This window comes from Mya arenaria, chromosome 9 (assembly GCF_026914265.1).
Source record: "Mya arenaria isolate MELC-2E11 chromosome 9, ASM2691426v1".
NCBI classification, from domain to species: Eukaryota; Metazoa; Mollusca; class Bivalvia; order Myida; family Myidae; genus Mya; species Mya arenaria.
The window spans coordinates 61,233,253-61,258,748 of NC_069130.1; the positions used below are offsets into that span (position 1 = coordinate 61,233,253).

Here is a 25,496-nt window from a genome sequence, read left to right on the forward strand (position 1 = left end):
TGAACTCCTATACTTTATTAAGTACTTTAACAACGTAAACATATCATATGTTCAAATAAATTAAAATAATAACAAACATGTAATGAGCTTAGCCATTCATCATTCTCGGCTCATTACTTGCCAACTGTTACACGAAAGTACATACTTTATGCACAAATGCATGCTTTAATTACTAAGTACATCTTAATGACACTGACTAGTAAGTATACATAATTTGTTTAAATCTCTCTCTCTCTCTCTCTCTCTCTCTCTCTCTCTCTCTCTCTCTCTCAAATTTCATTAAAATATATTAAGGTAAGCACAATACACAGCAAGTAAGTAATGTTTATCCAATGCAAGTTAAACATGGACTAGTATATTCATGATACATATGACTTTTTCAAGTCAATTGGTTTCGCGTTTAAAGTTCATTCATTATATAACTCATGCCTCAATGCATGAGCTGTACGAGGGATTGACGTGAGAGGGGGCGCAACTTAGTGGCACGACCCTTTAGCATTTATCCCTCCCTCAGAACCGAACTTAAATTGTTTAAAATGTTGGTAAGTGGTTGGGGTTACTCCACCAAGATTATTTCAACAATTTCTGGTCCGATAACGACATAAAAATATGCTTGTGCTTTTCATGACTAAAAGAGTTTTGATATAATACATATTACACAATATTGAGAACAAGAATGGTCTGAGACAATGGCAAATTAAATTGGAATAGTATGACATATAATTACATAACATGTCGTAATAACATTTGTTTATAAATCTACCCTAACATATGTTGCAAACTAAAATAATCACCAAGTTTCCCGCCTTAAATCTTACGGTCAGAAATATGTATACTACTGTTATATATAATACTACATGTGTTCGTCAAAGAGGATCACGTCATTGTATGAACGAAAACGCTCGTAATCAATTGGACGTGCCGGTCTAAACAATCATTAAAGTCAGATTAAATGGATCCTTGATTTGTCCAAACGTACGCATCATGTCATTAAAAGTGTGGTGATTTAAGCAGGGGGGCTTCGTTAAATGTTTGGCTTCTTCGATTGTCGCTTTTGTTTCCCTTGTAAAATCAATGTGAAACTTGGACAGGTTAATAGGAAGTTGTGACATAAGGTTACCATTTACATCTAACAACCGCCGTCGACGACGATACTAGCGTTATGAAAATACGTGGATATGTATTCTTAATTAAAACAAAAGTAAACAATAACAACATACTAACTTATATGAAATTTTTCAGACGTTACAGCGTCAATTTTAGTTTCATAAATTTACGTAAATCATAGATCCGTTACCACTGTGGACAAACTATATACAATTGTTCACGGTTACAATCTTAACCTGATTTATATTTCGCTTTATATACACATATGTTACACATATCTCAGGGATTTGTGTAGTTATTGAGCAAATATATTCCTGCAAACTGCCTGAACTAGAGAGAATATATGATTGACTTGTAGCACATTTGTATATACTTTTTCTTGTTCTGCGTTAAATATCAATTGATCATGTCCGCTCATTTAAACACCTTAAACAATTTTGTGCTCCGAGGCAGGATGGTGTGTGTATTCATAATCCACGTGGACAAATGCTCTTTCTACTTCCGGTAGGCGTTCAAGCTTCTGCTGAAGCGGCTCTGCGATATCATGCGCCTCTCGCAGCGTCATTTCCGGTGGAAGTACAATGTCAGCCTCGACCAGAAAGTTGTTACCAAAATGGAAAGCCTTGACAGTGTCTACCTTCTGCACCTTCTTATGGTGGTCCATGCAGATCCAGGTCACTTTGCTGATAAACTCGCCCGTTGCCGTGTGGCCCACGAGCAGTTTGATTTGATCTAAAACAAACAAACAAAAAGTTATATTTTCTAACGATTACAATTAAAACTACAAGGACAAGTTGGGGTAACATATGTTTGCTTTGTTCGTTTGCGTCTTTCTAAAAGTGTATGTAAGTACCAAAATGTAAATCCATTTCAAAAACCCGACAACAACTCGTATGTAGGTCAAGTTCCATGCCCACAAGGCCATACGACAAGCATCCAGAAAAAACATAACTACCCATCGTTGCCATCTTTAAATTAAGTCAATTTACATGTCAATAACTGAAACCTAATCTGTATTTAATGTATTAAATGAGCAGCTCCTATACACATTAGTATCATTCGAAAAAGTTATATTCTAGTCCTCACCCCATCCAGTAATACACCAGTTGGCGATGATGTATATGCTGATGACAATAGCGCCGGTCGGATCAAGGTACACCAGTCCATACAGCGAAACCTGGCCCTGCATCTCCTGAGAACCTGCATATCAATACCAGCATTTGTTACTTATCAGTGTTATTACATTCTAGCATTTCATACATATACCATTTCAACCATTAATGATACTAGTTGCTTGGTAGGCAGACGGAAAATATACTACTGCTAACTTATTGTTTTAATGCATAATGGATTTGGTTTACTATTTATATAACATATTTCTCTTTGCTGTACACATACGTTTAATAGGTATACAATGTTGCATTACCAATGTATCCAAAAACTATGGCCGCGAAATTCGACAGCACGTCATTTCTGTGGTCCAGCGCCAAAGCCTGTACAGTAGGGTGAGGTACCCGTCTACACAGAATGAATAGTATCAGCTTCACCACTGAAATACGCGGGAAGAAACATTTTGGAATAAACATCGGTAATATAGACGGTCCAGCGCTAAAGCTGAAACGATTTCTTAGGGCTCCCGTCTAAAACAATTGACAAATAGAATCATATTTGGTATTAGAATAGGAAAAGAAATAGTAACAATGCAAATAATTGTCTTTTCGAATACGGAGTTTCCTTATTCCAGTGCCAATGATATACGGCTAGGCCGGGTAATTGTCTAAGCAGGATCAGTGGGCTCCACTTTGCCAGGGAAATTATGAGGAAAAGATTATATAGTCAAAACTGTTATTCATGTATTACCCCTTACATTGAAAGCATACATACACACAACACATACTGTCACTGAAGCAAAAGCAAATATTAAAGACTAATTGGAGGGATGTCATTTGCCTGACTTACCGACGGTGGCGCTAGCGATCCCAATGGTGGTCCAGTCCATAATGGGTGGATCGGAAGAGTTGTCAGAGAGGCCGACGATCTTGGTAAAGGACTCCTTGATGATCTGAAGAGAGGCTACCGACATGATCACCGACAAGATGACGATAGACATCGGCTCTAGCTTTGTCCGACCTGGAGTTCATGTAATATAATCGATTTAAAATGAGACCCGAGGAATACACCCAGTGTAACCGAGTATTCCATATGTATATAGCGGCACTTGTACTGACTCGCTGTAGAGCTAGCTTTTTAATATAGCGACGCGGTAGAGTGTCCGCCGGTAGAGCGAGAGGTCGTGGTTTCGAACCCCGACAGGTGCACATAGCAATTTGTACAGTCGGTTACACCAGTACAAAAGAGATTCTTATTGCTCAATGGTGTTACTGACGAACAGGACCACGTTTACATGTAACATAAGATAGCGTATGACCATTTTAAACTGACCATCTAAAAACAGGTCGGAAACATAATATACTCAATAGTTCTCAAATGTATGTCAAGTAGCAAATTCCCTCGAAGAATTCTAGGTGTAAATGTACGAGTGTTTAGTAATCATTTAAATTTAGCAAGTAAAACAATCATTAACAGTTTTAAAACTTAATCTTATATTCCTGGTTATATTTCGTCTTGAAGTATTGTTTTAAATAAAAGCTAGTTTTTATTCCACTGCATCAGATAGCAGTCCATTGGTGGAGAATAGGGTGTAGCAAAGTCGGCCATCCTTAAGCACAGAGATAAAGGAATATGTTGTTGGCAAATTACCTTGCGGGTACACATATCTATCCGTGTTTTTCACAGCGCGGGTGGTCACCCAGATGACCACGCCTGATATGAGGTCAACAGCACTGTCCACGAGACTCGATATGAGCGAAATAGACCCAGACAGCACTACTGCGACCACCTTGATTGCTAACAGTACCTGCAAAAAGGACATAGTATTTTTCATAACTACTTGAGAGCCTTATGGTTTTTAGGCGTATGTTTAACTCAATAAATAATAGTCAATGAAGCTGTCCACTTGAAAAGGTATCATAGAGGATAGATACGATGCTACAACTTCTATCATTAGCAGGTGCTGTACAACTGAATTAAAACTCGTCGATGACGCTGTCCACTGGAAAGGATATTTTACAGAATAGATCCAAGGCTACCACTTCTGTCATTTGCAGGAGCTACACATCTGAATTAAAACAAGTCAATGACGCTGTCCACTGGAAATGATGACTTATGTATGTTTGTAATATTTGGGCCAGGGGTTCGTGAAAGCAATGGAGTCAAATGGTAAAGATATTGGTTAAGAACAGCCGGCTTACCAACGTGGAGTCGCCCGACGCTAGCGGTGCTCATTACAGTACTCACCAGGTTGACGAAGAACGTGGACTTAGCGTAGATAGAGGCCTTCTTCCTGAGTTTCTTGATCGTCTCCGCGTTTTCCATGGCATCATCAACATCGAGGCGAATTTCTTCAAACTCGTTGATCAAATCATCCTGACTTTTGTAAAAACTCCTGGAACGTATTTTATGGTATTATGTCATGTTGTTTTTTTCATTTCCAATTTAAGATCAAAATGTATTTATCTTATTGAAATCTTACAGAAATAAACACCAACTTATAACATCACTTAAAAACTAAATTCTGGTTTAAAATTGTTTTGTTTGGCACCTAAGCATTTGTCATTGCCAGTTAGAAATAAAATATTGCGTCTAAATCAACGGTAAATGTATTTAAGGCAGCTGTTTTGAAGGAATATTTTCTGTACATTTAAAAGCAAAACGTCTATCAAATAATTAAGGCTTTTTACAATTGTGCACTTGATAAGCATGTTTGGGCGGGAATTTAAAGAATAAAGCGCCACATGTATAATTCATTTGATAAGAGTCTACACGTAGCCCGCCACCTAAATAACGGATATTCTACCCATCATAATTCATCATTTTTAGGACTTCTTTTAGCCTGTTATGGTGAGGTTAGAGTGATATATTGTTAGGGATATACATGTACTGTAGGGGATAGTTAGGGTTATGAATTGGTTTAGTTTGAAGGCACAGGTGGCGGACTAATTGTAACATCGTATCGCACTTTTAGGCGGTATTCTCTCGAACTTAAGAAAGGAACTAAGGGATAGGGAAGTGCAGAAAACCTATGAAGTGTATTGTGTAGATATAGCAATTAACGTTATCATGAAGAGTCGTCTTCAACAATTAGTAATATTCTTCACAAATAAGAAAGTAAACATTTGAAAAGTCTTGCGTCTTTGATTGGCTGAAAATGTAGGACAAACGCTAATTTATAGAAGTGAAGCGTCAAGGACTCCTGGGACAAAGCAATAAAGCCCAAATGAAACATAAAATCACTAGCGTTATGGTTTTACAAGGCTAGGACGTAAAATGGAAATAGTAACTGTATACCGCACTATACCAGAGAACAAGTGATATCCCGCCATGGTTTAGACCATCATCAGCACACCCAGCGTTATTCATAACATATTGGATATACATTATGAATACGTTGGGTGCCGAGGATGGTTTTATACATCAATATGCTTTTACCAGAATTCCTTAGATGGTATCATTTACATTACATTAATGTTCGTATTTTAAATAAGGTTACAATCGCTCCATGGTACCGTTATCTGGGTGGCGGGGAGGGGGATTATTAGACATACGCTAATGATAGACATGGCAATCCAAGTCAGGGTTTCATACTAACGTGGCTATCTTGCATTGATAAAGTAGGCATACTTTCTTTAAATGCATGTTTTGAAGTTTTTAACAAGGACTCTGTAGGTATTTCTTATAAAATCTTCCATTACAATTACACGAAATTGAATTATCACTATTGGGCCCCGTAATATTATTGTAATGTCCATGCATTATTATTGTATGTCATTGCATAATAAAACACGGTCAATTACCATCAATACTCGTATGTGATGTGGGTGTATCACTCAAGGCTGTATCGTCGGTTGACCGTTCTACAATGCTGATTTAATGGTGTTTATACGTGGCTGACTAATCATTATATACCTTAAACGTGTCAGAAGTATTGTCATTTATTGGGGAAGAAACGATCTCATATATACTCCTCAAAATAAATTAAGGACCGCATTTTGTTATGGGTATACTTATATAGTGTCAAAGCCAATCGACCAAATTTCAATACAATGAGTACAGATGGAGTTTGCTTTTACAAAAAGAAAGATAAGGAATACAGGAAAAGAAAATTAACAGCGTTTGAGAGAAACACGTCCCAAAACATCATTATCAGGATTTTTACCATATGGGCAGGGTAATGACTAGCTTAATTACAGAATCATACACACCATTACACGGGTGGCCATTGTTAATGCCTTTTCTCCCACCTCAGTTAGACAAAATATAATAAAATGTGTGTTCGTTTATTTTTTACATACGGGTGTTTTTTTCAATGGTCAAGATTATAAGTATCTTCCATGGCCGAGAGTGTAAGATAGGTTCATTCCGACCCGAGCGTAGGGTGTTTTGCTGAAACGAGGTTAACCGAGTTTCCGCAAAACACCCTGCGCGAGGGTCGGGATGAACCTATCTTACACGAGCGGCTATGGTAGATGCTTTTTCTCCCACCTCAGTTAAACAAAATTAAGTAAAAATGCATTTTTTGCTAGAACTCTTTTGTGCTTAGTGAAAATAATTGCGTATGGATATGTGATAGCACGTGGTTGTCATGGATATGCGCGCAATGATCCAGTTAATGATAATAGTCAAATCGGTCTTTTTAAATAGTTCTAAGGAGAATGAAGCATTATTTCTTGAATGGTGCTTGAAAACTGCTTTATGGTGACATTTGAAGCGAGAAATAACTAATTAGTGTTCTAAATATTACCATAAGACAAGATTTCCTTGATGCTACTGACGACAGTCTTCAACAAGGGAGGTAATTACAATGTTGTGACCATTAAAAAAGGAGTTCCATACGGGCATTTTATCTTCACCCGTGGGCAAGATAAGAATATCTAGCATGGTTAAATTATTGGATCTACTTATCTGAGGTGGGAGAAAAGGATTTCCAGCATGGCCAAATATTTGGATCTACTTATCTGGGATTGGAGAAATGGTAGTCTTTCGTTATAAAATAAAATATTATCAACTAAGTGATAATGTCACTGTAGTTATTCCCCAGGGAATATAACTATAAAATTAATACACATGTACTAATAGTACATTGAAAATGCCTTTAGGCCGAAACGTCAATAAAGGTTTGTGAAGGAAAAGTGATAATGATTAATGCTGTTTACGACCAGTTGTGAGTTCACCTTTGGCGGTAAGACACAGGCATACTCGTCCTAACTTTACTGGGAAAAACAAAATAATATTTATAATATAATTTAAAATATATATTTTTTATGGATGAGTAAAAGAAAGAGAAGTAGTATACTTATTTTAATTGGAACTGACTGGTTTTGTAACACATAAATAATGTTTCGCTATCCGCGTATCCATGGGTATGAAATCCGTGGTATATGTGGATGATGTGGACAAGGTTGGTTTTCTAGACCACTTTGAGACAGATGAGGTAAAGAACGGGATATGACTAGGCTGAGTTACGGAAATACCTTCAACATCCATATACAAGACGCACTGGCTTAAATTTGGTTTTGTTGGCTCGGTCAACTAGTGAAAGACAAAAGGTTATTTGAAATATCCAGGAGGATCAATTTCATGCATATATCTTTACTCCAACATTTCGGGCACGTGTTAGGAATAGCTCTAAAACATTTCAGCGACCAACCGTTCGTCAGTTGACTCGCTATTGCTGTGCGATTGTTCATGTTGAATATTGGGCGCTCCCCCCTCCCCCCCCCCCCCCCCCCCCGCCCCCACCCCCGTAATGAGCATTTAAAGGGGCACAACATATGATCAGGCCCGGTTTCATGATATATCTATGTCTATTTTTATATTCGATGTATCATTGCTATATTATTGTTATTGATAGGAATTCTATAGTCACTCCATGCATGTTTTAGTTGCCAATCAGTTGCCAGTTTATGTTAAATGGTGGACGCCTCTATATATTTCCGCAAAAGTTTTTCGTCCTTTGCACCTTAAAAAACACATACAATTATGCTCATTTCACACACACATATTCACATACACAAACGCACACCCTAACAACACACACACACGCACGCACGCACGCACGCACATGTATACACGCACACTCATGAACGCACACAAGGAAGCACGCAAGTTCGTACCACTCGCCCGAACGTTTCCAGTGGATACATGCCACATGTTCGTTACAGCATCTTCGGTTACTTCTGTTACAATCGAAACTAAAGAGGCAGATCAAGCAGTGAAACAGTATAAGGATCAAAGTCTAGCGGACATTGAACTAGCAACACAACCAGACATGAAACACGGGTCAGTTTGTACAAAAAGATAATACTTATGCGTAAGAGGTAGGAGAAAACATCGGGTGATTTGTAATTACTAGTAGCACATAGGAATAATGTTGTAATTGGTTTAAAGAAGAAGGCGGCAAACGGTGGCAAAAAGTTTAGCGGTTAAAACGGTTATTGATGTGATACTATGATATCTATCCTGCAGCAAATATACACACAAAGACAAAAGCCAGTGATTTGTTACGATTTGGGTTTAGATATGCGGATATTACAACCATATTAGGGTTTCTTGGGTGATTTCAGATCTGATATATTTTGTATGCCCTGTTTCTTCACTGCGCTAGTATAAATGTATATAAGGCTGCAGAAGGGATATTGTTTAAGCAAGAGGGAAAATGGGTTTTGGTTAATTGATATTACGATGTTTTCGGAAGTTTACGATTTTCCTCGAAGATGTCTATCAAACCATCCTGCTGTTTGTAGAAATATCTGAAAACAGCATCATTAACACGAGTTTCTTAATAAAATATCTAATACTGTACATAATTAAACGGTAGTCATGTTACTATACCATGTATGTATTACAGTGGGTGATATTATATGGCCAGCCTAAACCTATGAATAAAGGGTCACTTAGTCAGGTCAAACCATTGTGACATCAGGTCAAGTTAGCAATTGAGCTTGTGGTGTTTAAGACCATCTACTGGATAAAGCGTTGAACAATATTAAAGAAATATTACTATAAATAACGGAGCTCTCCGTTGAATTCATCAACCTGTACTTAATTGGAATCCAATTAAATTCACTTCAGCAAATTTTGTTATGCCTTCGTTGTTTTAACGCAATATGGTGTAACTGGGTCATGTGTTTAAACGGAACAAACATGTCATCCCGAAGCTAACCGTGTTGTTCAATAGCATCAATTTAACTATCACGAACCTCATTCCCTTGGACATTTTGTTTGATTTCCGCTTTGAGCCGCATCTTTTTGAGGTAAACTGTTCGAGAGACATCTTCCATGCATCCTCATTGTCGTCCGCTAGTAGGAAGAAGAATTGCCGGTTAGGTCATAAAAATGTATACTTATTACATAAAATAATTCGCAATTCAATTAAACGCAATTTCTACGTTAAATGTCGGAAACATGTCCGCGATTTTCGACCTATTTTCGTGAGGTAAATTACAAGGGCCTGTTTCAAGATCGTTCATCAACTTGGTCGTAAACTGAAATTATCTTAGTTTTATAATTCTGCTGCATGAGTGAATTGGTATTTAGCGAGTATTAAAATGAACACATTGTTGAGGATATGAAAACAAACAAACACACAATGTGCTGCCTTCATGGGCGTAGCTAGCCCTCTATTCATGCGGATTGTCGGATTGATAATTGTGCTAGGAGGGGGGGGGGGTCCGGGGGCATACCCCCTCGGAAAATCTTGAAAACCATGGTGCAATCTGGTGCATTCTGGGCGTTCTGAAGTGCTTTATTTATTACTGGAAATTGGACAGTTTTAGGATCATTCAGTCAAGAACGCATACTACAACTTTGGCTGATTTTTTTTTATCAGATTCATGTTGATTCAGCCGCCTACTGCGTATAGGCAGTTACGCGCCTGCCATTTGTGAACTTTGGACAGATTTAAGATTAACACATTTAAGATGTTACGACTAAAATAGAATACTTAGTACAACTGATTGAAACTGCCCCCTGTGACGGTACGATTGTTTTGACCTTAAAGTAAATGTATGTACAGGAAGTGTACTGCGCGCGTATACATGTTTTAAGGAAGATCAACATTAGTATGTTCACTTATGTCCGCACTTTATGAGATGGAAACATGTGTCCGCGTTGAACATCATCAAACGACAGGTTAAACTTTTGCGTTCTTATGCATGTTCTCTTTTGAATGGTACTCAATATATTTATAAGTGTGACATAATATGGCTCTATACAACAGATGAAACAATTTCAAGAAAAACTTACTTAACGATGCACTCTTACTCCCAAATAAGATTTACCACGTTTAATAATATTGCTTTAATATTCCTAAAAGGATGAATATATGTGGAAAACAATGGTTCTTGTGAAGGATACCGAGTTTAATTTAAAAGAAATGAGCATAAAACATGGTATTTCTACCTTATGAGAAGATAGTAAATCACAGTAAATCTTTTAGCACTCACCAATCATTTAATATTTTTGCGCTTTCTGCTAATAAATACACGGCTTCAATCTTCTTTTCAGTAATCAATATTTGCCATAAATGCATTATTTGGTAAGCAGTTAAAGGTTTATAAGTCAAAATTGATGTTTGTTGTACATGTGTATGTATTGATTTTGAATAAGAGTGTCACTTTAAAATTGACATCTTTCTGTACAACGCATTCAACCTCACTAACTGATGTATCACATCGCTTACAACACGTGCATTATTGGGCTTCTATTGGCTCGCATTGACAATTCTCGCCTTGTTTTGAGGTTTGCCGTTATTGGACCATCTCATGTCTAGCACCTTTAATTACATTCGGAACTCCTCGGCCATTTTTATCGAAAACAACCTCGGATGTATGCCGGTACAGCAGTTGAAGTAGTTCGTAAATTTTTGAATAATATCATTTATGAAATGTAGTGTTTTGGAATTGTTTTTATTGATCCAAGTTTAAATTGATTGTCAGTGAAGTATATTATTGCAAACATAATTAAGATTTCCAAGAGTTAAGTCATAAAGTTTAACTGCTAAATAAAATTACTACGCGATCTACTTGCAGCGGACTTAAACGTACCTCTTTTTGAGTATGTAAACCGTCCAAATACATCCGAGGTTGTTTTCGATAAAAATGGCCGAGGAGCTCCGAATGCTTTAATTAAATCTGCATTACAATATGTCATCCATTTTGTATAAATTTCTATTGAAAGATTTTACTGCTCATGAACATTATTATGGATGGTTGAGTAATGTCAAAGCTATTCTTGATGAATGTGGTTTGAGCTATATATGGCAGAACCAAGATTATACTGCTTCAAAGCAATCTTTGTTAAATCTGGTCGAAACTTGTTTAAAAGACCAGTTCAAACAAACCTGGAATAGTGATGTCTTTAACTCCTCCAAATGTACCAATTACAGAATTTACAAAATTGAATTGGAACTTGAAAAATGTTATCTTAATGTAAATGAGAACCTTGTCCAATCTCTAATTAATTTTAGACTTTGTAATAATCATTTACCAATTGAAAAAGGAAGATGGCTCGGCATAGACAGAAATGATAGAAAATGTCAATTGTGTACTCTAAATGAAATTGGTGATGAATTCCACTATCTTTTACTGTGCCCATATTTTGTTAATGATAGGAAAAGATACTTAACTTATGTAAACATGCATAATACTGATACATTTACTTTCAAAATTGTTATGTGTGAAAATGATCTTTTGAAGCTGAATAACCAGAGCAAATTTGTCAAAATTATATGTCAAGCTTTTAAAACCCCACCTGGCAACCCTTCACCAACATTACTTTATTTCTCTAATTTTAGCATCCACTGTCCTTATAAATAGTTCTATCTGTTGTACTCAAACTTTTGTTTGAACCTATTTAGTACTACATTACTAACCATACAGCCTGGTTAATATATATTAATATATATTATTGTTCTTTTACATGTATATACAACATTTTGTATTATTCATGTTGAAGACCTCAAAACACATATTTGCATTATGTGATGAGAGTAAATAAAAACTGAAAATAAATCGGCACTCTACCAGATTGGCCGTTTTGACATTTTTCATTCCTTTGTCCTGGTTTAAGCCAGTGTCTGCTTAAATTGCGTAATTATCTGGTACCGTGATTACGAACGGTCTCAACTCCAAGTCTAAACTCAGACTCAGAAAACACTTTTGTTAAATTACAAGGAATCATCTTTATTCCTGCAGTTTTTCAATAATGTGAATAATAGTACAATTTTGCATATTTATGGAATTCAGCAAAGTTTATTATTAAACTCAACTAGAAAGAAATTTACAGTGAATGAAGATTTGCAGTTTTGGTACTTGAGTCTGAACTCAGGATTGAGACTGTTCGTAATCAAGGCCCCTGTAAACAAATGTTAAAATTATGCTGGCAAAAAACAACAGATCGCAGATGTTTATATTTATGTTTGGTGGCTAAAGGCTAAAAGCGTAAACAAGTGTCTTCTTAAAAAATGAGTTATTGACAGTTTCCATATATATTGTGAGTCATAATATATGACCGAATTGAAGGCATTGATTCCAAAATCAGCTTATATTGAGAAAATAATTAAAAGAAAAGACAAAACATTCAATCCGTGAGACTGCATCACATTGGTAAAACATTCGGACATAAGATAGCACCAATTGTTTTCGATAATAGTTTTTACCAAGTAATTAACCAAAAAAAGTTTTGTATAATTAGTGTGGCATTATTTCATTTTTCCTTCATATATATGTGATAAACTAACAGCTGTTAAGCAAGCTTACTGTTTTCGGAAGATCCACCTTCAAGATAGTAACCCGTTTTCTTGGATACATCATTTCTTCCAGAGATTGTCTGAGCACCCTGAAACGATGGTGAACAGATTTATTCAGTTGTAATACATTGGTTGACTGTGATTTACATTGGACTGGCCTTAATGGAAACCCAGGTACAACCGCAACACTCATTTTTAAATTCTACTTTTTTTTATCAATAATGACATTTCAATGATAACATATACGCTACTAAGCAAGAAAATTCGTATGAGATGATAATAAGAATATTTCATGGCCGAGAGTTTTAGATAGGTTCATCCCATCCCGAGCGTAGTGTTTATGAACCTATCTTACATGGGCGGCCATGATAGATTCTTTTCTCCCACCCTAGTTAAACAAAGTATTACATACGGGTATTTTTTTATCTTTGGCCATGGGCACTTGGATCTACTTATCTGGGGTGGGAGGAAAGGATTTCTATCATGTCGAAATATTTGGATCTACTTATCTGGGGTGGGAGGAAAGGATTCTATCATGTCGAAATATTTGGATCTACTTATCTGGGGTTGGAGGAAAGGATTTCTATCATGTCGAAATATTTGGATCTTCTTATCTGGGGTGGGAGGAAAGGATTTCTATCATGTCGAAATATTTGGATCTACTTATCTGGGTGGGAGGATAGGATTTCTATATTTGGATCTACTTATCTGGGGTTGGAGGAAAGGATTTCTATCATGTCGAAATATTTGGATCTACTTATCTGGGGTGGGAGGAAAGGATTTCTATCATGTCGAAATATTTGGATCTACTTATCTGGGGTGGGAGGAAAGGATTTCTATCATGTCGAAATATTTGGATCTACTTATCTGGGGTGGGAGGAAAGGATTTCTATCATGTCGAAATATTTGGATCTACTTATCTGGGGTGGGAGGAAAGGATTTCTATCATGTCGAAATATTTGGATCTACTTATCTGGGGTGGGAGGAAAGGATTCTATCATGTCGAAATATTTGGATCTACTTATCTGGGGTGGGAGGAAAGGATTTCTATCATGTCGAAATATTTGGATCTACTTATCTGGGGTGGGAGGAAAGGATTTCTATCATGTCGAAATATTTGGATCTACTTATCTGGGGTGGGAGGAAAGGATTATATCATGTCGAAATATTTGGATCTACTTATCTGGGGTAGGAGGAAAGGATTTCTATCATGTCGAAATATTTGGATCTACTTATCTGGGGTGGGAGGAAAGGATTTCTATCATGTCGAAATATTTGGATCTACTTATCTGGGGTGGGAGGAAAGGATTCTATCATGTCGAAATATTTGGATCTACTTATCTGGGGTGGGAGAAATATAGATAAAGATTCGGGCGCTTTTTATCTTCACTATCCTATGCGATTACAATTGAACACAGTGAACACAAATGTTGGTTGAATTCACTCAGTCTGTTTGAACTTTAGTTCTAATGTATTCTATATATAAATAGTTTTAAAATTAAATAGAATTACCGTTCTTCGTCTTGGTGGCTTGTCACCAAACGAGAGACTCCGTTTGAGACTGTGGGAAGTTGTCGCGGAGGAATACCCGGCATCGTTATCAGTTTTTGTGGAGGAATCAGTGATCGAGGTGACATCTCCCTGTAAGATAAAATGTTAAAAAATGGTTCCCTTTTTACCGTTTTTTGTCAGGCTGCATGCCAATTTGTATTATTTTGGTGCAAATCATCTTCTGTGGCCAATTGTATAAAACTGGTAAAATATTCGGTTTGGTAAAAGTTATCCAAAATGTTTATTAACTGGTCATGAAAGATGTCTTACAATTATCTGCTTGGTCATTATTAAATTTCTGCTGGCTTTTCTCTTATTTTGACAAAACATGCTATGACTCAATATCCAATCACACAACTGATGTGTTTACATTGTCATTCTAGTCATTTTGTTAAATCAACGAATTTAGAAACACATGTCTCATTTTCTTTTTTTACCCTGAGCAAAATATCTTCGAGTGCTGCAGCTGCTTGTTCTGCAGATTTAACTGGATTCAAATCTTTTTCTAGATAGTCATTTACAATGCCCTCCTGAATATCCACATGGTGCGACTCAACCCCATTTAACTGTGTGAGGTCGTTATTGTTACCAATATGTTCTGATTTATTTTGAGGTTTTGAGCTAGTTTGAACATTCTCTGAATGTCTCCAAGTTTCATTGTCAGAGTTGTCGGCCGCTTTAATGGATAATTCCGTATCAGTAAAGCCACGATTCACGATCCCGAGTGGTTTCCTCTTGTTGGCGTCATTGTGTAGATGGTTTTCATTCTGTAAACAATAATAATATTTTGCTTAATTCAATAGCCATACAAACATACATCGCTTTTTTCAATAATAATTTGAGAAGTGAATAATTGTACAAATTCTAAGTCATTTAGTCGTACATGATAGAAATTACCTTTGTATGTTTAATACAGATTAGTATTAGAGTTAAGTTTCAAGAACACATCTTCGAGCAATTCACACAAATGGCACAATATACCTTCTGTAGATGAAATAGCTACTGACTTATATACCTGTTATAAAATTGACGACAATAAGTGACTAATTTTGCGAAACTCATTTAAAGTTGTGTCATAAATTCTAAGGGATATGACTAAGATATGGGCATCAACATTTATTACACAAGGAATTCAGCCAATAACTGGCCCCTTCGTAGTGATAAGAGATCAGGTCCAAGTGTGGATACACTACTTTCTACATATGCACCTTGACATCAGTCCAATTAAAACACCATTGAATTTAAGTTAAATCTAAGTTTGTTATTGAAAAGAGCCATAGAGCAAACTCATGATTCAAATTATATCCGATAGTTATTAAAACCAAGCATAACACACTGGCACCGGATTTTCAAATTTAATCATTTTTTAAAAAAATCAAAAAAAATCTTATAATACTATATTACACAGAACAAAGTGCATATTTTAAAAAACAAACTTTTTTATCAATATTTTTTTCACATATTCGGTATTATAATTTTTAGTAAGGAATTATAAGATTTTTTTTGATTTTTTAAAAAAATGATTAAGTTTGAAAATCCGGTGCCAGTGGATAAAACAATTGTTATGATTGTGTCTGTACATTGAAAGCATACCAACCAAACATTGAATGATAATGTTACTTTGAAGAAGACGGTTCAAGGCCTAAAATAGCAATAACAACGTAAAAAGGAGTTCATAGTGGTACTCCATTTTAGAACGAGTTTCCAGGTCATAACAAACGTTTCTTTTAAAATCCGTCGCTTTTTCACAGAGTCATATGCCTCTTTAAATTTCATTTATCGACCTATCAAACTGATCAGATTCAAAATGTCTGAATTGAAATGAAAACAAATGAAAACACAACAACAACTTGTATACAACTTCAATACACGTTTTTTAATGTTAGAAAGAATATTGTATCATATTGATTTTGACGATTGTTTTTATTAATTTTAGGAATTTTAAGAATGATGTACAATGTGAAGTATGAGCTGGCAATAAAGCTCATATACTCAACGAAATAAAACGTCAAAATGCTACAAAGATATATTACATGTGCATAAAAATATCTTTAATAATATCTGCTTCGGTAAGCACATTTAGACGGTCAGCAAAACCGGAGGTCACTTTGAGTTTAAGCTACATACATACTTGTCCCAACATTTATCCGCAATATTTCAAATCAAAACAACCCCGTCTTTATGCTGATCCGACACGAGTGATCACCGTACACCACTGTCCTCGCCTATATGCGGCATTTACATGAACACATGTTTTTTATTACCCACTTTGTAAACAGTTACTGGCCGATGCATCATTCTAATGTCAATATTTACAATTGATCAAAGTGTAACTGATAACATTAATCACAAAAATATCAAAATATATTGATATTACTTATATGGGAGCTTAAATAACCATTCATTTCAAGATGCTTCAAACGTTTGCGTAAATGTGAGTGATACAGTCGAAACCCGTTTGCTCGATATCGCTTGGCTCGATTTTCTCGTTGGCTCGATCTTGATGTAAAGGACAGATTGCTTTTACTCTATATAAGTTTCCAACTTGGCTCGATATTCGCGAGGCTCGAAGTTTTTTGTCAAGTCCCTAGAATATAGAGCCAACGGGTTTCCACTACATGCCATGATCAAATGAGATGTATCCCCGTAAGGGCGAACATTGTGAGACACTGTCAGTGGCAGTACATGTGTCCGTACATGTATATTCTAGCGGCGGGCCTGTACCATGTTCCCTAAAGGCCAAACATAGCTCACACGAGAAAATATGTGTTCTTTTATATTTACGGAATCCCGTTTCCCCATCGATTTGTCGACTGAACAGGTACGCGACATTATTTGCTGGGCGAAAAACAGGAAATATAACTTAAATCTTCTTCTGATTCCCGCTGCGCGACAAGTTGACGGTAGGGCTCTAAGCGTCTAGTGGTACTATCAAATTGACTCAAATTGTTCTTTCATGTGTATATTCTAAGAAAAAGTCATAAGGGATGCGATATCACTCCCGCCCACGCTCCGTATAACATATTGAGACGTAGCTTATGAAAGATTTTAACATATCTTTTATGGTGCAGATTTCTAACTGTACATGCAAATAATAACCGAGAAAAGGAATGCTGCTGATCGCTAGCCGGTACCCTTATCCTTGACGTCGAATGGTACACAGATGGGGTTTAGGTGATTAGCAAATGCATTTGAAAGTACACAACGAAGACCAGGTGGCGTTTACAATACGTTACTTTGATTGAACTTAAATTTAAGATAAGATTCAAATGTTTTAATTAGCCTGTCTATTTGGCTGAACTAAAGGGTAAATGAAGTCACTGGGGCATTTCTTAGGATAAGGATAAGATCAATTTTGGATACTGGCAAGGGCTGGTATTCAATTTGGTCTCATTTGGATCTCAGAACGATGTAGCTAATCGGATTCCTCGTTTTTAATAACTGACCAATAGAGTGAGCAAAGTCGATGATGTATGACCATAAGATTAACTTAGGTTGATCATTGAATACACCCCACCTGGCATGATCTCGTGTCAAAGGTTTTAGAATACATTGTATTCAAAACCTGAATAACCCGAGGGTCAACACTTAAACAGGCAACAAGAGACACGCTGCACAACACAAATCATTTACAGAATATCAATAAGCAGATAATGCATACCTACAGCCTTGTAACGTTTGCGAAAATATACCAATTGATTTGTCATGAAGACTTACTTTCGATATTGTGAGAGATACTGGGCCGATTGCTCAGAACATTCTTGAATTGACAACGTGATAAATGGATAAATGAAGAAAACATGAATTGAAAAAACACTATATTAAAACGGAAAAAATATTTATATTTCCATACCGCATACATGTAGCGCTCCAACTTGAAGATTTATGCTGGTCTTTGTTTTCTACTTACTGTTAAAGCTGCACTCTCACAGATTGAAAGTTTTTACATTTTTTTTTGTCTGGGAATAGCTGATGTTGGCATTAATGTCTTCAGTTAAGTCATATAAGATAATTCACAAAAGAACAGATCACAAGTGTAAGAAAACAATAACGAGCATTTCATTTTCCTTAAAGCGTTAGTAGCGAGTTTAGCCATAAACATCAATTTTCGAACATGAATATTAAAACTGCGACCTAATATTGTGTCAGCTGTCCTATATAACCGGTTTCAACACATTTACATACAAATTGGCTCATTCAAAGACACACAATGAAAGAAGTTTTCAAAACGGTAAATCTCTCAGCGTGCAGCTTTTAAAGTGGACAGTGCTTGATGAACAGTACCTATATAACCATGTGAACAATCATCTTTAGCCATGTGAACAGTAACCCATAGCTATGTGAAAATATAACAATATATTTCAACACTAGGCTATAACTATATGAACAGCTACAAATAACTTGGAGAATGGTTACCTTTAAAAACAATCCGTATTTTGATAGCCGGCATCCAATGTTAGTTCCAGTTTCGAACGGTATGTCCGCACTTCCACGATATATGCAATCGCTCATTATTCAAAGTGATTCCTCCCGCAATAATGTCCACAGTTCATTCATTAGTTTCTATACGCGGTACGGTAATTAAGAGAAAGTGTAACGTGCACCCGTACAAGCATTCCGATAACATCAGTCGAAATTAGTATAATTATTTAACATTTTGTAAGATTTGAAATAATACGCAAATATTGCTTCAAACATTTATGAAACTGAAATTCACATCAATTATAATTAAAGTGATCAATTAAAAGCCATTAAACTCATTTTCAAAATATTTCTGCCAGGTTTCGCCGCTTCTAGTCATCCAAAGTCATAAACATCACAAGTGTTTGAACGTTTGCTGTGACGGTTGGACGTGTAACGTTGTTATAGCGCGGTAACGGCCTAAAGCCATGTTCGTACGGTTTTATATCAAACACGGCTATTTGGGGCAAAGGTCGCCGATCAAGGATAGTGTTGTTCATGCCATGTACTTTAATGTTGCCGTTTTAGTATAAGAGGTCACCTTTCATCTTAAAGTCTTTGTTATTGACCGGGCCGCTCATGTTACATGCTGGTGTTCAATACTTGTTTGAAGGATACATTTACGACTATTAAGAACACGCGCACAACAACTTTAAACGATATTCTGTCTAAATATTGTTTAAAAACATTAGTTAAAATAAAATTTTATTTGAATGTCATTGACAAGTTTCCGAAGTACTTTCTTTGTAGTTATATGCATGAAATCGAAATTATTCTAAAGAAATACGCAATATACTTTTGAATTTTAACGCTGACACATTGATGATCAAATAGTTTTTGGAATGTTTGCCGTTTTGAGAATGTATACTCGTTTTTTGTTATTTAAAAAGACATTTGAATTTTTGTGTACAATTTTCTTAATCAAAATTATGAATGGATTTAACGTTAATATTTCGATCAAATATTTTTTTTGATTTATGCATTTATTCTTATATATTTTTATAGCTATGTAAAATGGTGACACATTGAGGTCAAATTATTAAACAAACAATAGTTTAAAAGAAACCAAAGAGCATCGTTAATTTTAAGTGTAGGCTTATATTGATGTAATACAATCTAAGCATGTTTATGTCCAGGACTGTTTCTAGATTAGCTGCATGTATTTTATGTGCTCAACCACGGCACCCCTTAACCCCAAATATATCAAACATCACGAGGCTAGGTTTATTCTTCTAGATCGGACCAGATCTGTCAAAGATGCACCTTGAACACAACTGCTCGAAACTGTTTTCTTTATGTAAATGTAATCAATGGTATGTATGCACCTACCGTCCTCATGTACATTGACATGTGTTGTGTATTTACATATATCAATACATTTGAATACATTGACAGAAGTGTACAAATTGTCTGTCAGCTATGCTCTAGACGTAATAATGACCATAGCCACATGTATACAAGCATTTCAACATGTCGATGTGTCCACTATACATGGCATTTTGTGTTTATGACCATTAGCTTGTCCAGTGTCTTTGTCCATTTCCGCGTAATGACCAGTGGCGGAAACTCATTCATAAATTAAAAGGCAAGTTTTTATTAACAATTATCAATGTAACACGTACGACCTGCATTGTTATAATTAATTATAAACTCGCCATTTTATAAGTAGAATAAATCAAAGTATTGCTGTTTATTTTCGGCGACTGACCAGTGGGTAATGCATACAACTTGTTCAAGGTATTCGTAACAAAGGTCGTGTTACCATATCGAGTTTTATTAATCAAGGTTCGTTTCTACACATTTTCTACTACACACTTTCTGCTACATATTCTCTGCAACACATTTTCTACTACACACTTTCTGCTACATATTCTCTGCAACACATTTTCTACTACACATTGGCTGCTACAGACTTTCTGCTACACATTTTCTAATACACATTTGCTGCTACAGACTTTCTGCTACACATTTTCTACGACACACTTTCTGCTACATGATCTCTGCAACACATTTTATACTACACACTTTCTACTATACATTTTCTACTACACATTTTCTACTGCACATTTGCTGCTACAGACTTTCTGCTACACATTTTCTACTACACTTTTTCTGCTACACATTTTATTTTTTACATCTCTACACACATTTTACACATTTTCCATACATTGTCTACACATATTCAACATATTTTTTTACACATTTCTACACATTTTCTTCACATTTCTTCTACAATTTCTTTCACAAAAGACTTTTACGCTTAATTTTCATCTTTGTCCATTTTTAAAACTATTCTAGACTTTTAACACATAATATTATATGTGTTTCTGGTAAAAATAGCTTTTTACGCCTTTCTTAAACATTTTATTTCTTTGAATTATTGGCTTCAAATTACTAGTGCATAAGATTAAATGGTTTTATTTTCTATAAGTATGCTAACATTTATACAAGAAAAAAGTAAAAAAAAACACCCATAAACAATAATATTGATTGATAAAAATGGTGGTACTAACACTTAATATAGAATGCAAAAATCACAAACGTTGATTTGAACTATAAAGAATATTTATTTAAACTTGACAAAGTTCACAAGTATGTTTTTCTTAGGACTTTCCACCTAAACTTATGTATTCAGAGTTCGATTTTCATATAAATAACATTTTCCAAGGTCAGTTACATCATACCATGTGAGTATTAGACAAAGAGCACACAGGAACGGTCAAGGTCACTGAAACATTTCATGTCCATGCATTTTGATTACTAATGTTGTCACCATTTTGGCACTGAAAATTAAAACTATTGCGCAGTTCGACAGCATGACTGAATAATTAAATCATGTTCGAACAAGAACGTAAATAATATTTACAATAATTCAACTAAGCCACGTATAGCCAAATCCATTGTTACCTCGTTAAAGATGCACTCTTACTCCCAAATAAGATTTACCATAATTTATAAAATTGTTTTAATGTTCCAAAAGAGATGAATAAATGTCGATAACAATGGTTCTTAGGAAGGATACGAAGTTTAATTTTGAATGAAATGAGCATAAAACACGGTATTATTTTCCTTATAAAACTATAGAAGACTACAGTAAATCTTTTAGCATTCACCAATCATTTATTATTTTTGCACTTTCTCCTATTAAATACACAGTCACAATCATGTTATAAGAAATTAATATTGTCAATAAATGCATTATTTAATAAGTAGATAAAGGTTGATCAGTCAAAAATGATGTTACTTATACATGTGTGTGTATTGATTTTGAATAAGAGTGTCACTTTAAGCGGGACAGGTATAAAACGCCAAAAACACAAGTCACAAACACGACTCCACTTATACACATTCCTCGTCTATATCAATATCAGAAACATACACAAACCTCGTCAATGTCAATATCAGAAACATACACAATCCTCGTCAATATCAATATCAGAAACATACACAATCCTCGTCAATATCAATATCAGAAACATACATAATCCTCGTCAATGTCAATATCAGAAACATACACAATCCTCGTCAATATCAATATCAGAAACATACACAATCCTCGTCAATATCAATATCAGAAACATACACAATCCTCGTCAATATCAATATCAGAAACATACACATTCCTCATCAATATCAATATCAGAAACATACACAATCCTCATCAATATCAATATCAGAAACATACACATTCCTCATCAATATCAATATCAGAAACATACACAATCCTCGTCAATATCAATATCAGAAACATACACAATCCTCGTCAATATCAATATCAGAAACATACACATTCCTCGTCAATATCAATATCAGAAACATACACAATCCTCGTCAATGTCAAAATCAGAAACATACACAATCCTCATCAATATCAATATCAGAAACATACACAATCCTCGTCAATGTCAATATCAGAAACATACACAATCCTCGTCTATATCAATATCAGAAACATACGCATACCTCGTCTATATCAATATCAGAAACATACACATACCTCGTCAATATCAATATCAGAAACATACACATACCTTGTCTATATCATTATCAGGAACATACACAATCCTCGTCAATATCAATATCAGAAACATACACATTACTCGTCAATATCAATATCAGAAACATACACATTCCTCGTCTATATCAATATCAGAAACATACACAATCCTCGTCAATGTCAATATCAGAAATATACACAATCCTTGTCAATATCAATATCAGAAACATACACAATCCTCGTCAATGTCAATATCAGAAACATACACAATCCTCGTCAATATCAATATCAGAAATATACACAATCCTCATCAATATCAATATCAGAAACATAAACAATCCTCGTCAATATCAATATCAGAAACATACACATTCCCCATCAATATCAATATCAATATCAGAAACATACACAATCCTCATCAATATCAATATCAGAAAGATACACAATCCTCGTCAATGTCAATATCAGAAACATACACATTCCTCATCAATATCAATATCAGAAACATACACAATCCTCGTCAATGTCAATATCAGAATCATACACAATCCTCGTCTATATCAATATCAGAATCATACACATACCTCGTCAATATCAATATCAGAATCATACACATACCTTGTCTATACCAATATCAGAAACATACACATACCTTGTCTATATCAATATCAGAAACATACACATACCTCGTCAATATCAATATCAGAAACATACACATACCTTGTCTATATCAATATCAGGAACATACACAATCCTCGTCTATATCAATATCAGAATCATACACATACCTCGTCAATATCAATATCAGAATCATACACATACCTTGTCTATACCAATATCAGAAACATACACATACCTTGTCTATATCAATATCAGAAACATACACATACCTTGTCTATATCAATATCAGAAACATACACATACCTTGTCTATATCATTATCAGGAACATACACATATCTCGTCAATATTAATATCAGGAACATACACAATCCTCGTCAATATCATTATCAGGAACATACACATATCTCGTCAATATTAATATCAGGAACATACACAATCCTCGTCTATATCAATATCAGAAACATACACATACCTCGTCAATATCAATATCAGAAACATACACATACCTTGTCTATATCAATATCAGGAACATACACATACCTCGTCAATATCAATATCAGGAACATACACATACCTCGTCAATATCAATATCAGTAAATATGTATACATATATTTAAATGTTACATGCTATTACAACCCTTTAGACAACCAGTGTTGGACATCATACTTTATTTCTTCAACCAAATTCCTTGAATCTACCGATTAACCGGATACAAATCAACTTTTGCTCACTGCTTATTTACCAAGATAAAAGCATGGCAGACTGGAAAAATAGTATAAGTTCGAACACTAATCGTGATTAGTGTAAATACCATGTCGAATAAATGGAATAACTCAAGCAAGAACGAATATTAAGTCAGCTAACGGATACAAAATACATGCTCCTAGAAGGGAGAAAGATATCGTCAGCAGTAATGAAAGGACCAGGGTGAATAAGGCAGGAGTTTTTGAACATGTTCTACATCTGCTTTTAAAACACGTCCATGAAGTCATTTGTATGTTCCCTTAAATATTAGTTACCAGGGGGTTCGGGCCATCCCATGGTGACAGTTACAAATAACATGTCCATAGTTTGACCATAACACAAACTTTGATTGCATCTTCATGAAACAGTTGAATTCATAAACCCTGAACGACCTTTTAAAAATACTGATTAAGTGTCAAATATTGATACGTTCGTATCTTGACTTTCGTTGAGTGCTGATTATTTTATAACATTACAAAAAACTTTACAATGAGTACTATGTAGTTATTATGCTTTATATTTTATTGAATGTGTGTGTGTGTGTGTGTGATATTGACGCTGTGTACTGTGTCGCTGAGCTGTTTATGCTGAATTCAGACACAATCATCGTGCTTATTATTCTTTTCTGGTGTGGTCGGCTCTGCTTTGCTAGATTAATGATATATACATGGCGACCGGCGATTCAATAATGCAATTAAAGGGTTTTTGATTTGAGCACACAATATGGCATATAATAAATGAAACATAGGCGGTGACCAATTTAAGCCTCAAGAAAATACATGTAAAATAAATCATGATATGTCAATAGTTATTTTGTTTTCAAAGACATTAAACACCTTTTTTAGACTTATATTCAACATCATAATGACTTATTCTTATTCTAAAAAATATAATCATTATAAACAACCATCCATAAACAATTTTAATAAAGCAGGGAATAATGTTGCGAGTATGGTATTTAAACATGTTGGGAAGTTGGTACGGGAGACAAGAAGGAAAAAAAAAGCATTTACCTTAGCTGGGATAACCGTTAGTTCAGTACTTGTTTTTGTATATGTTCCTTCCATGTCACAAATCGCAGTTTGATTCAATAATCATGACACCTGGTTTTATATTTCATTGTTAAAGTAGCCACGTAAAGAATCTG

General features: G+C 35.2%; 1 protein-coding gene across 1 annotated transcript; it reads right to left on the reverse strand.

Moving 5' to 3' along the window:
- LOC128246526 (uncharacterized) lies at positions 1–25,496 on the reverse strand. The gene is made up of 12 exons (XM_052964768.1): positions 25,363–25,496; positions 14,962–15,291; positions 14,486–14,614; positions 12,984–13,062; positions 9,426–9,525; positions 8,907–8,975; positions 4,465–4,612; positions 3,868–4,024; positions 3,067–3,237; positions 2,534–2,656; positions 2,194–2,307; positions 1–1,839 (listed from the first exon to the last, which is right to left on the reverse strand). The coding sequence occupies exons 1-12, from the start codon at positions 25,414–25,416 to the stop codon at positions 1,535–1,537; spliced, it is 1,779 nt and encodes a 592-aa protein (XP_052820728.1). The 5' UTR covers positions 25,417–25,496; the 3' UTR covers positions 1–1,534.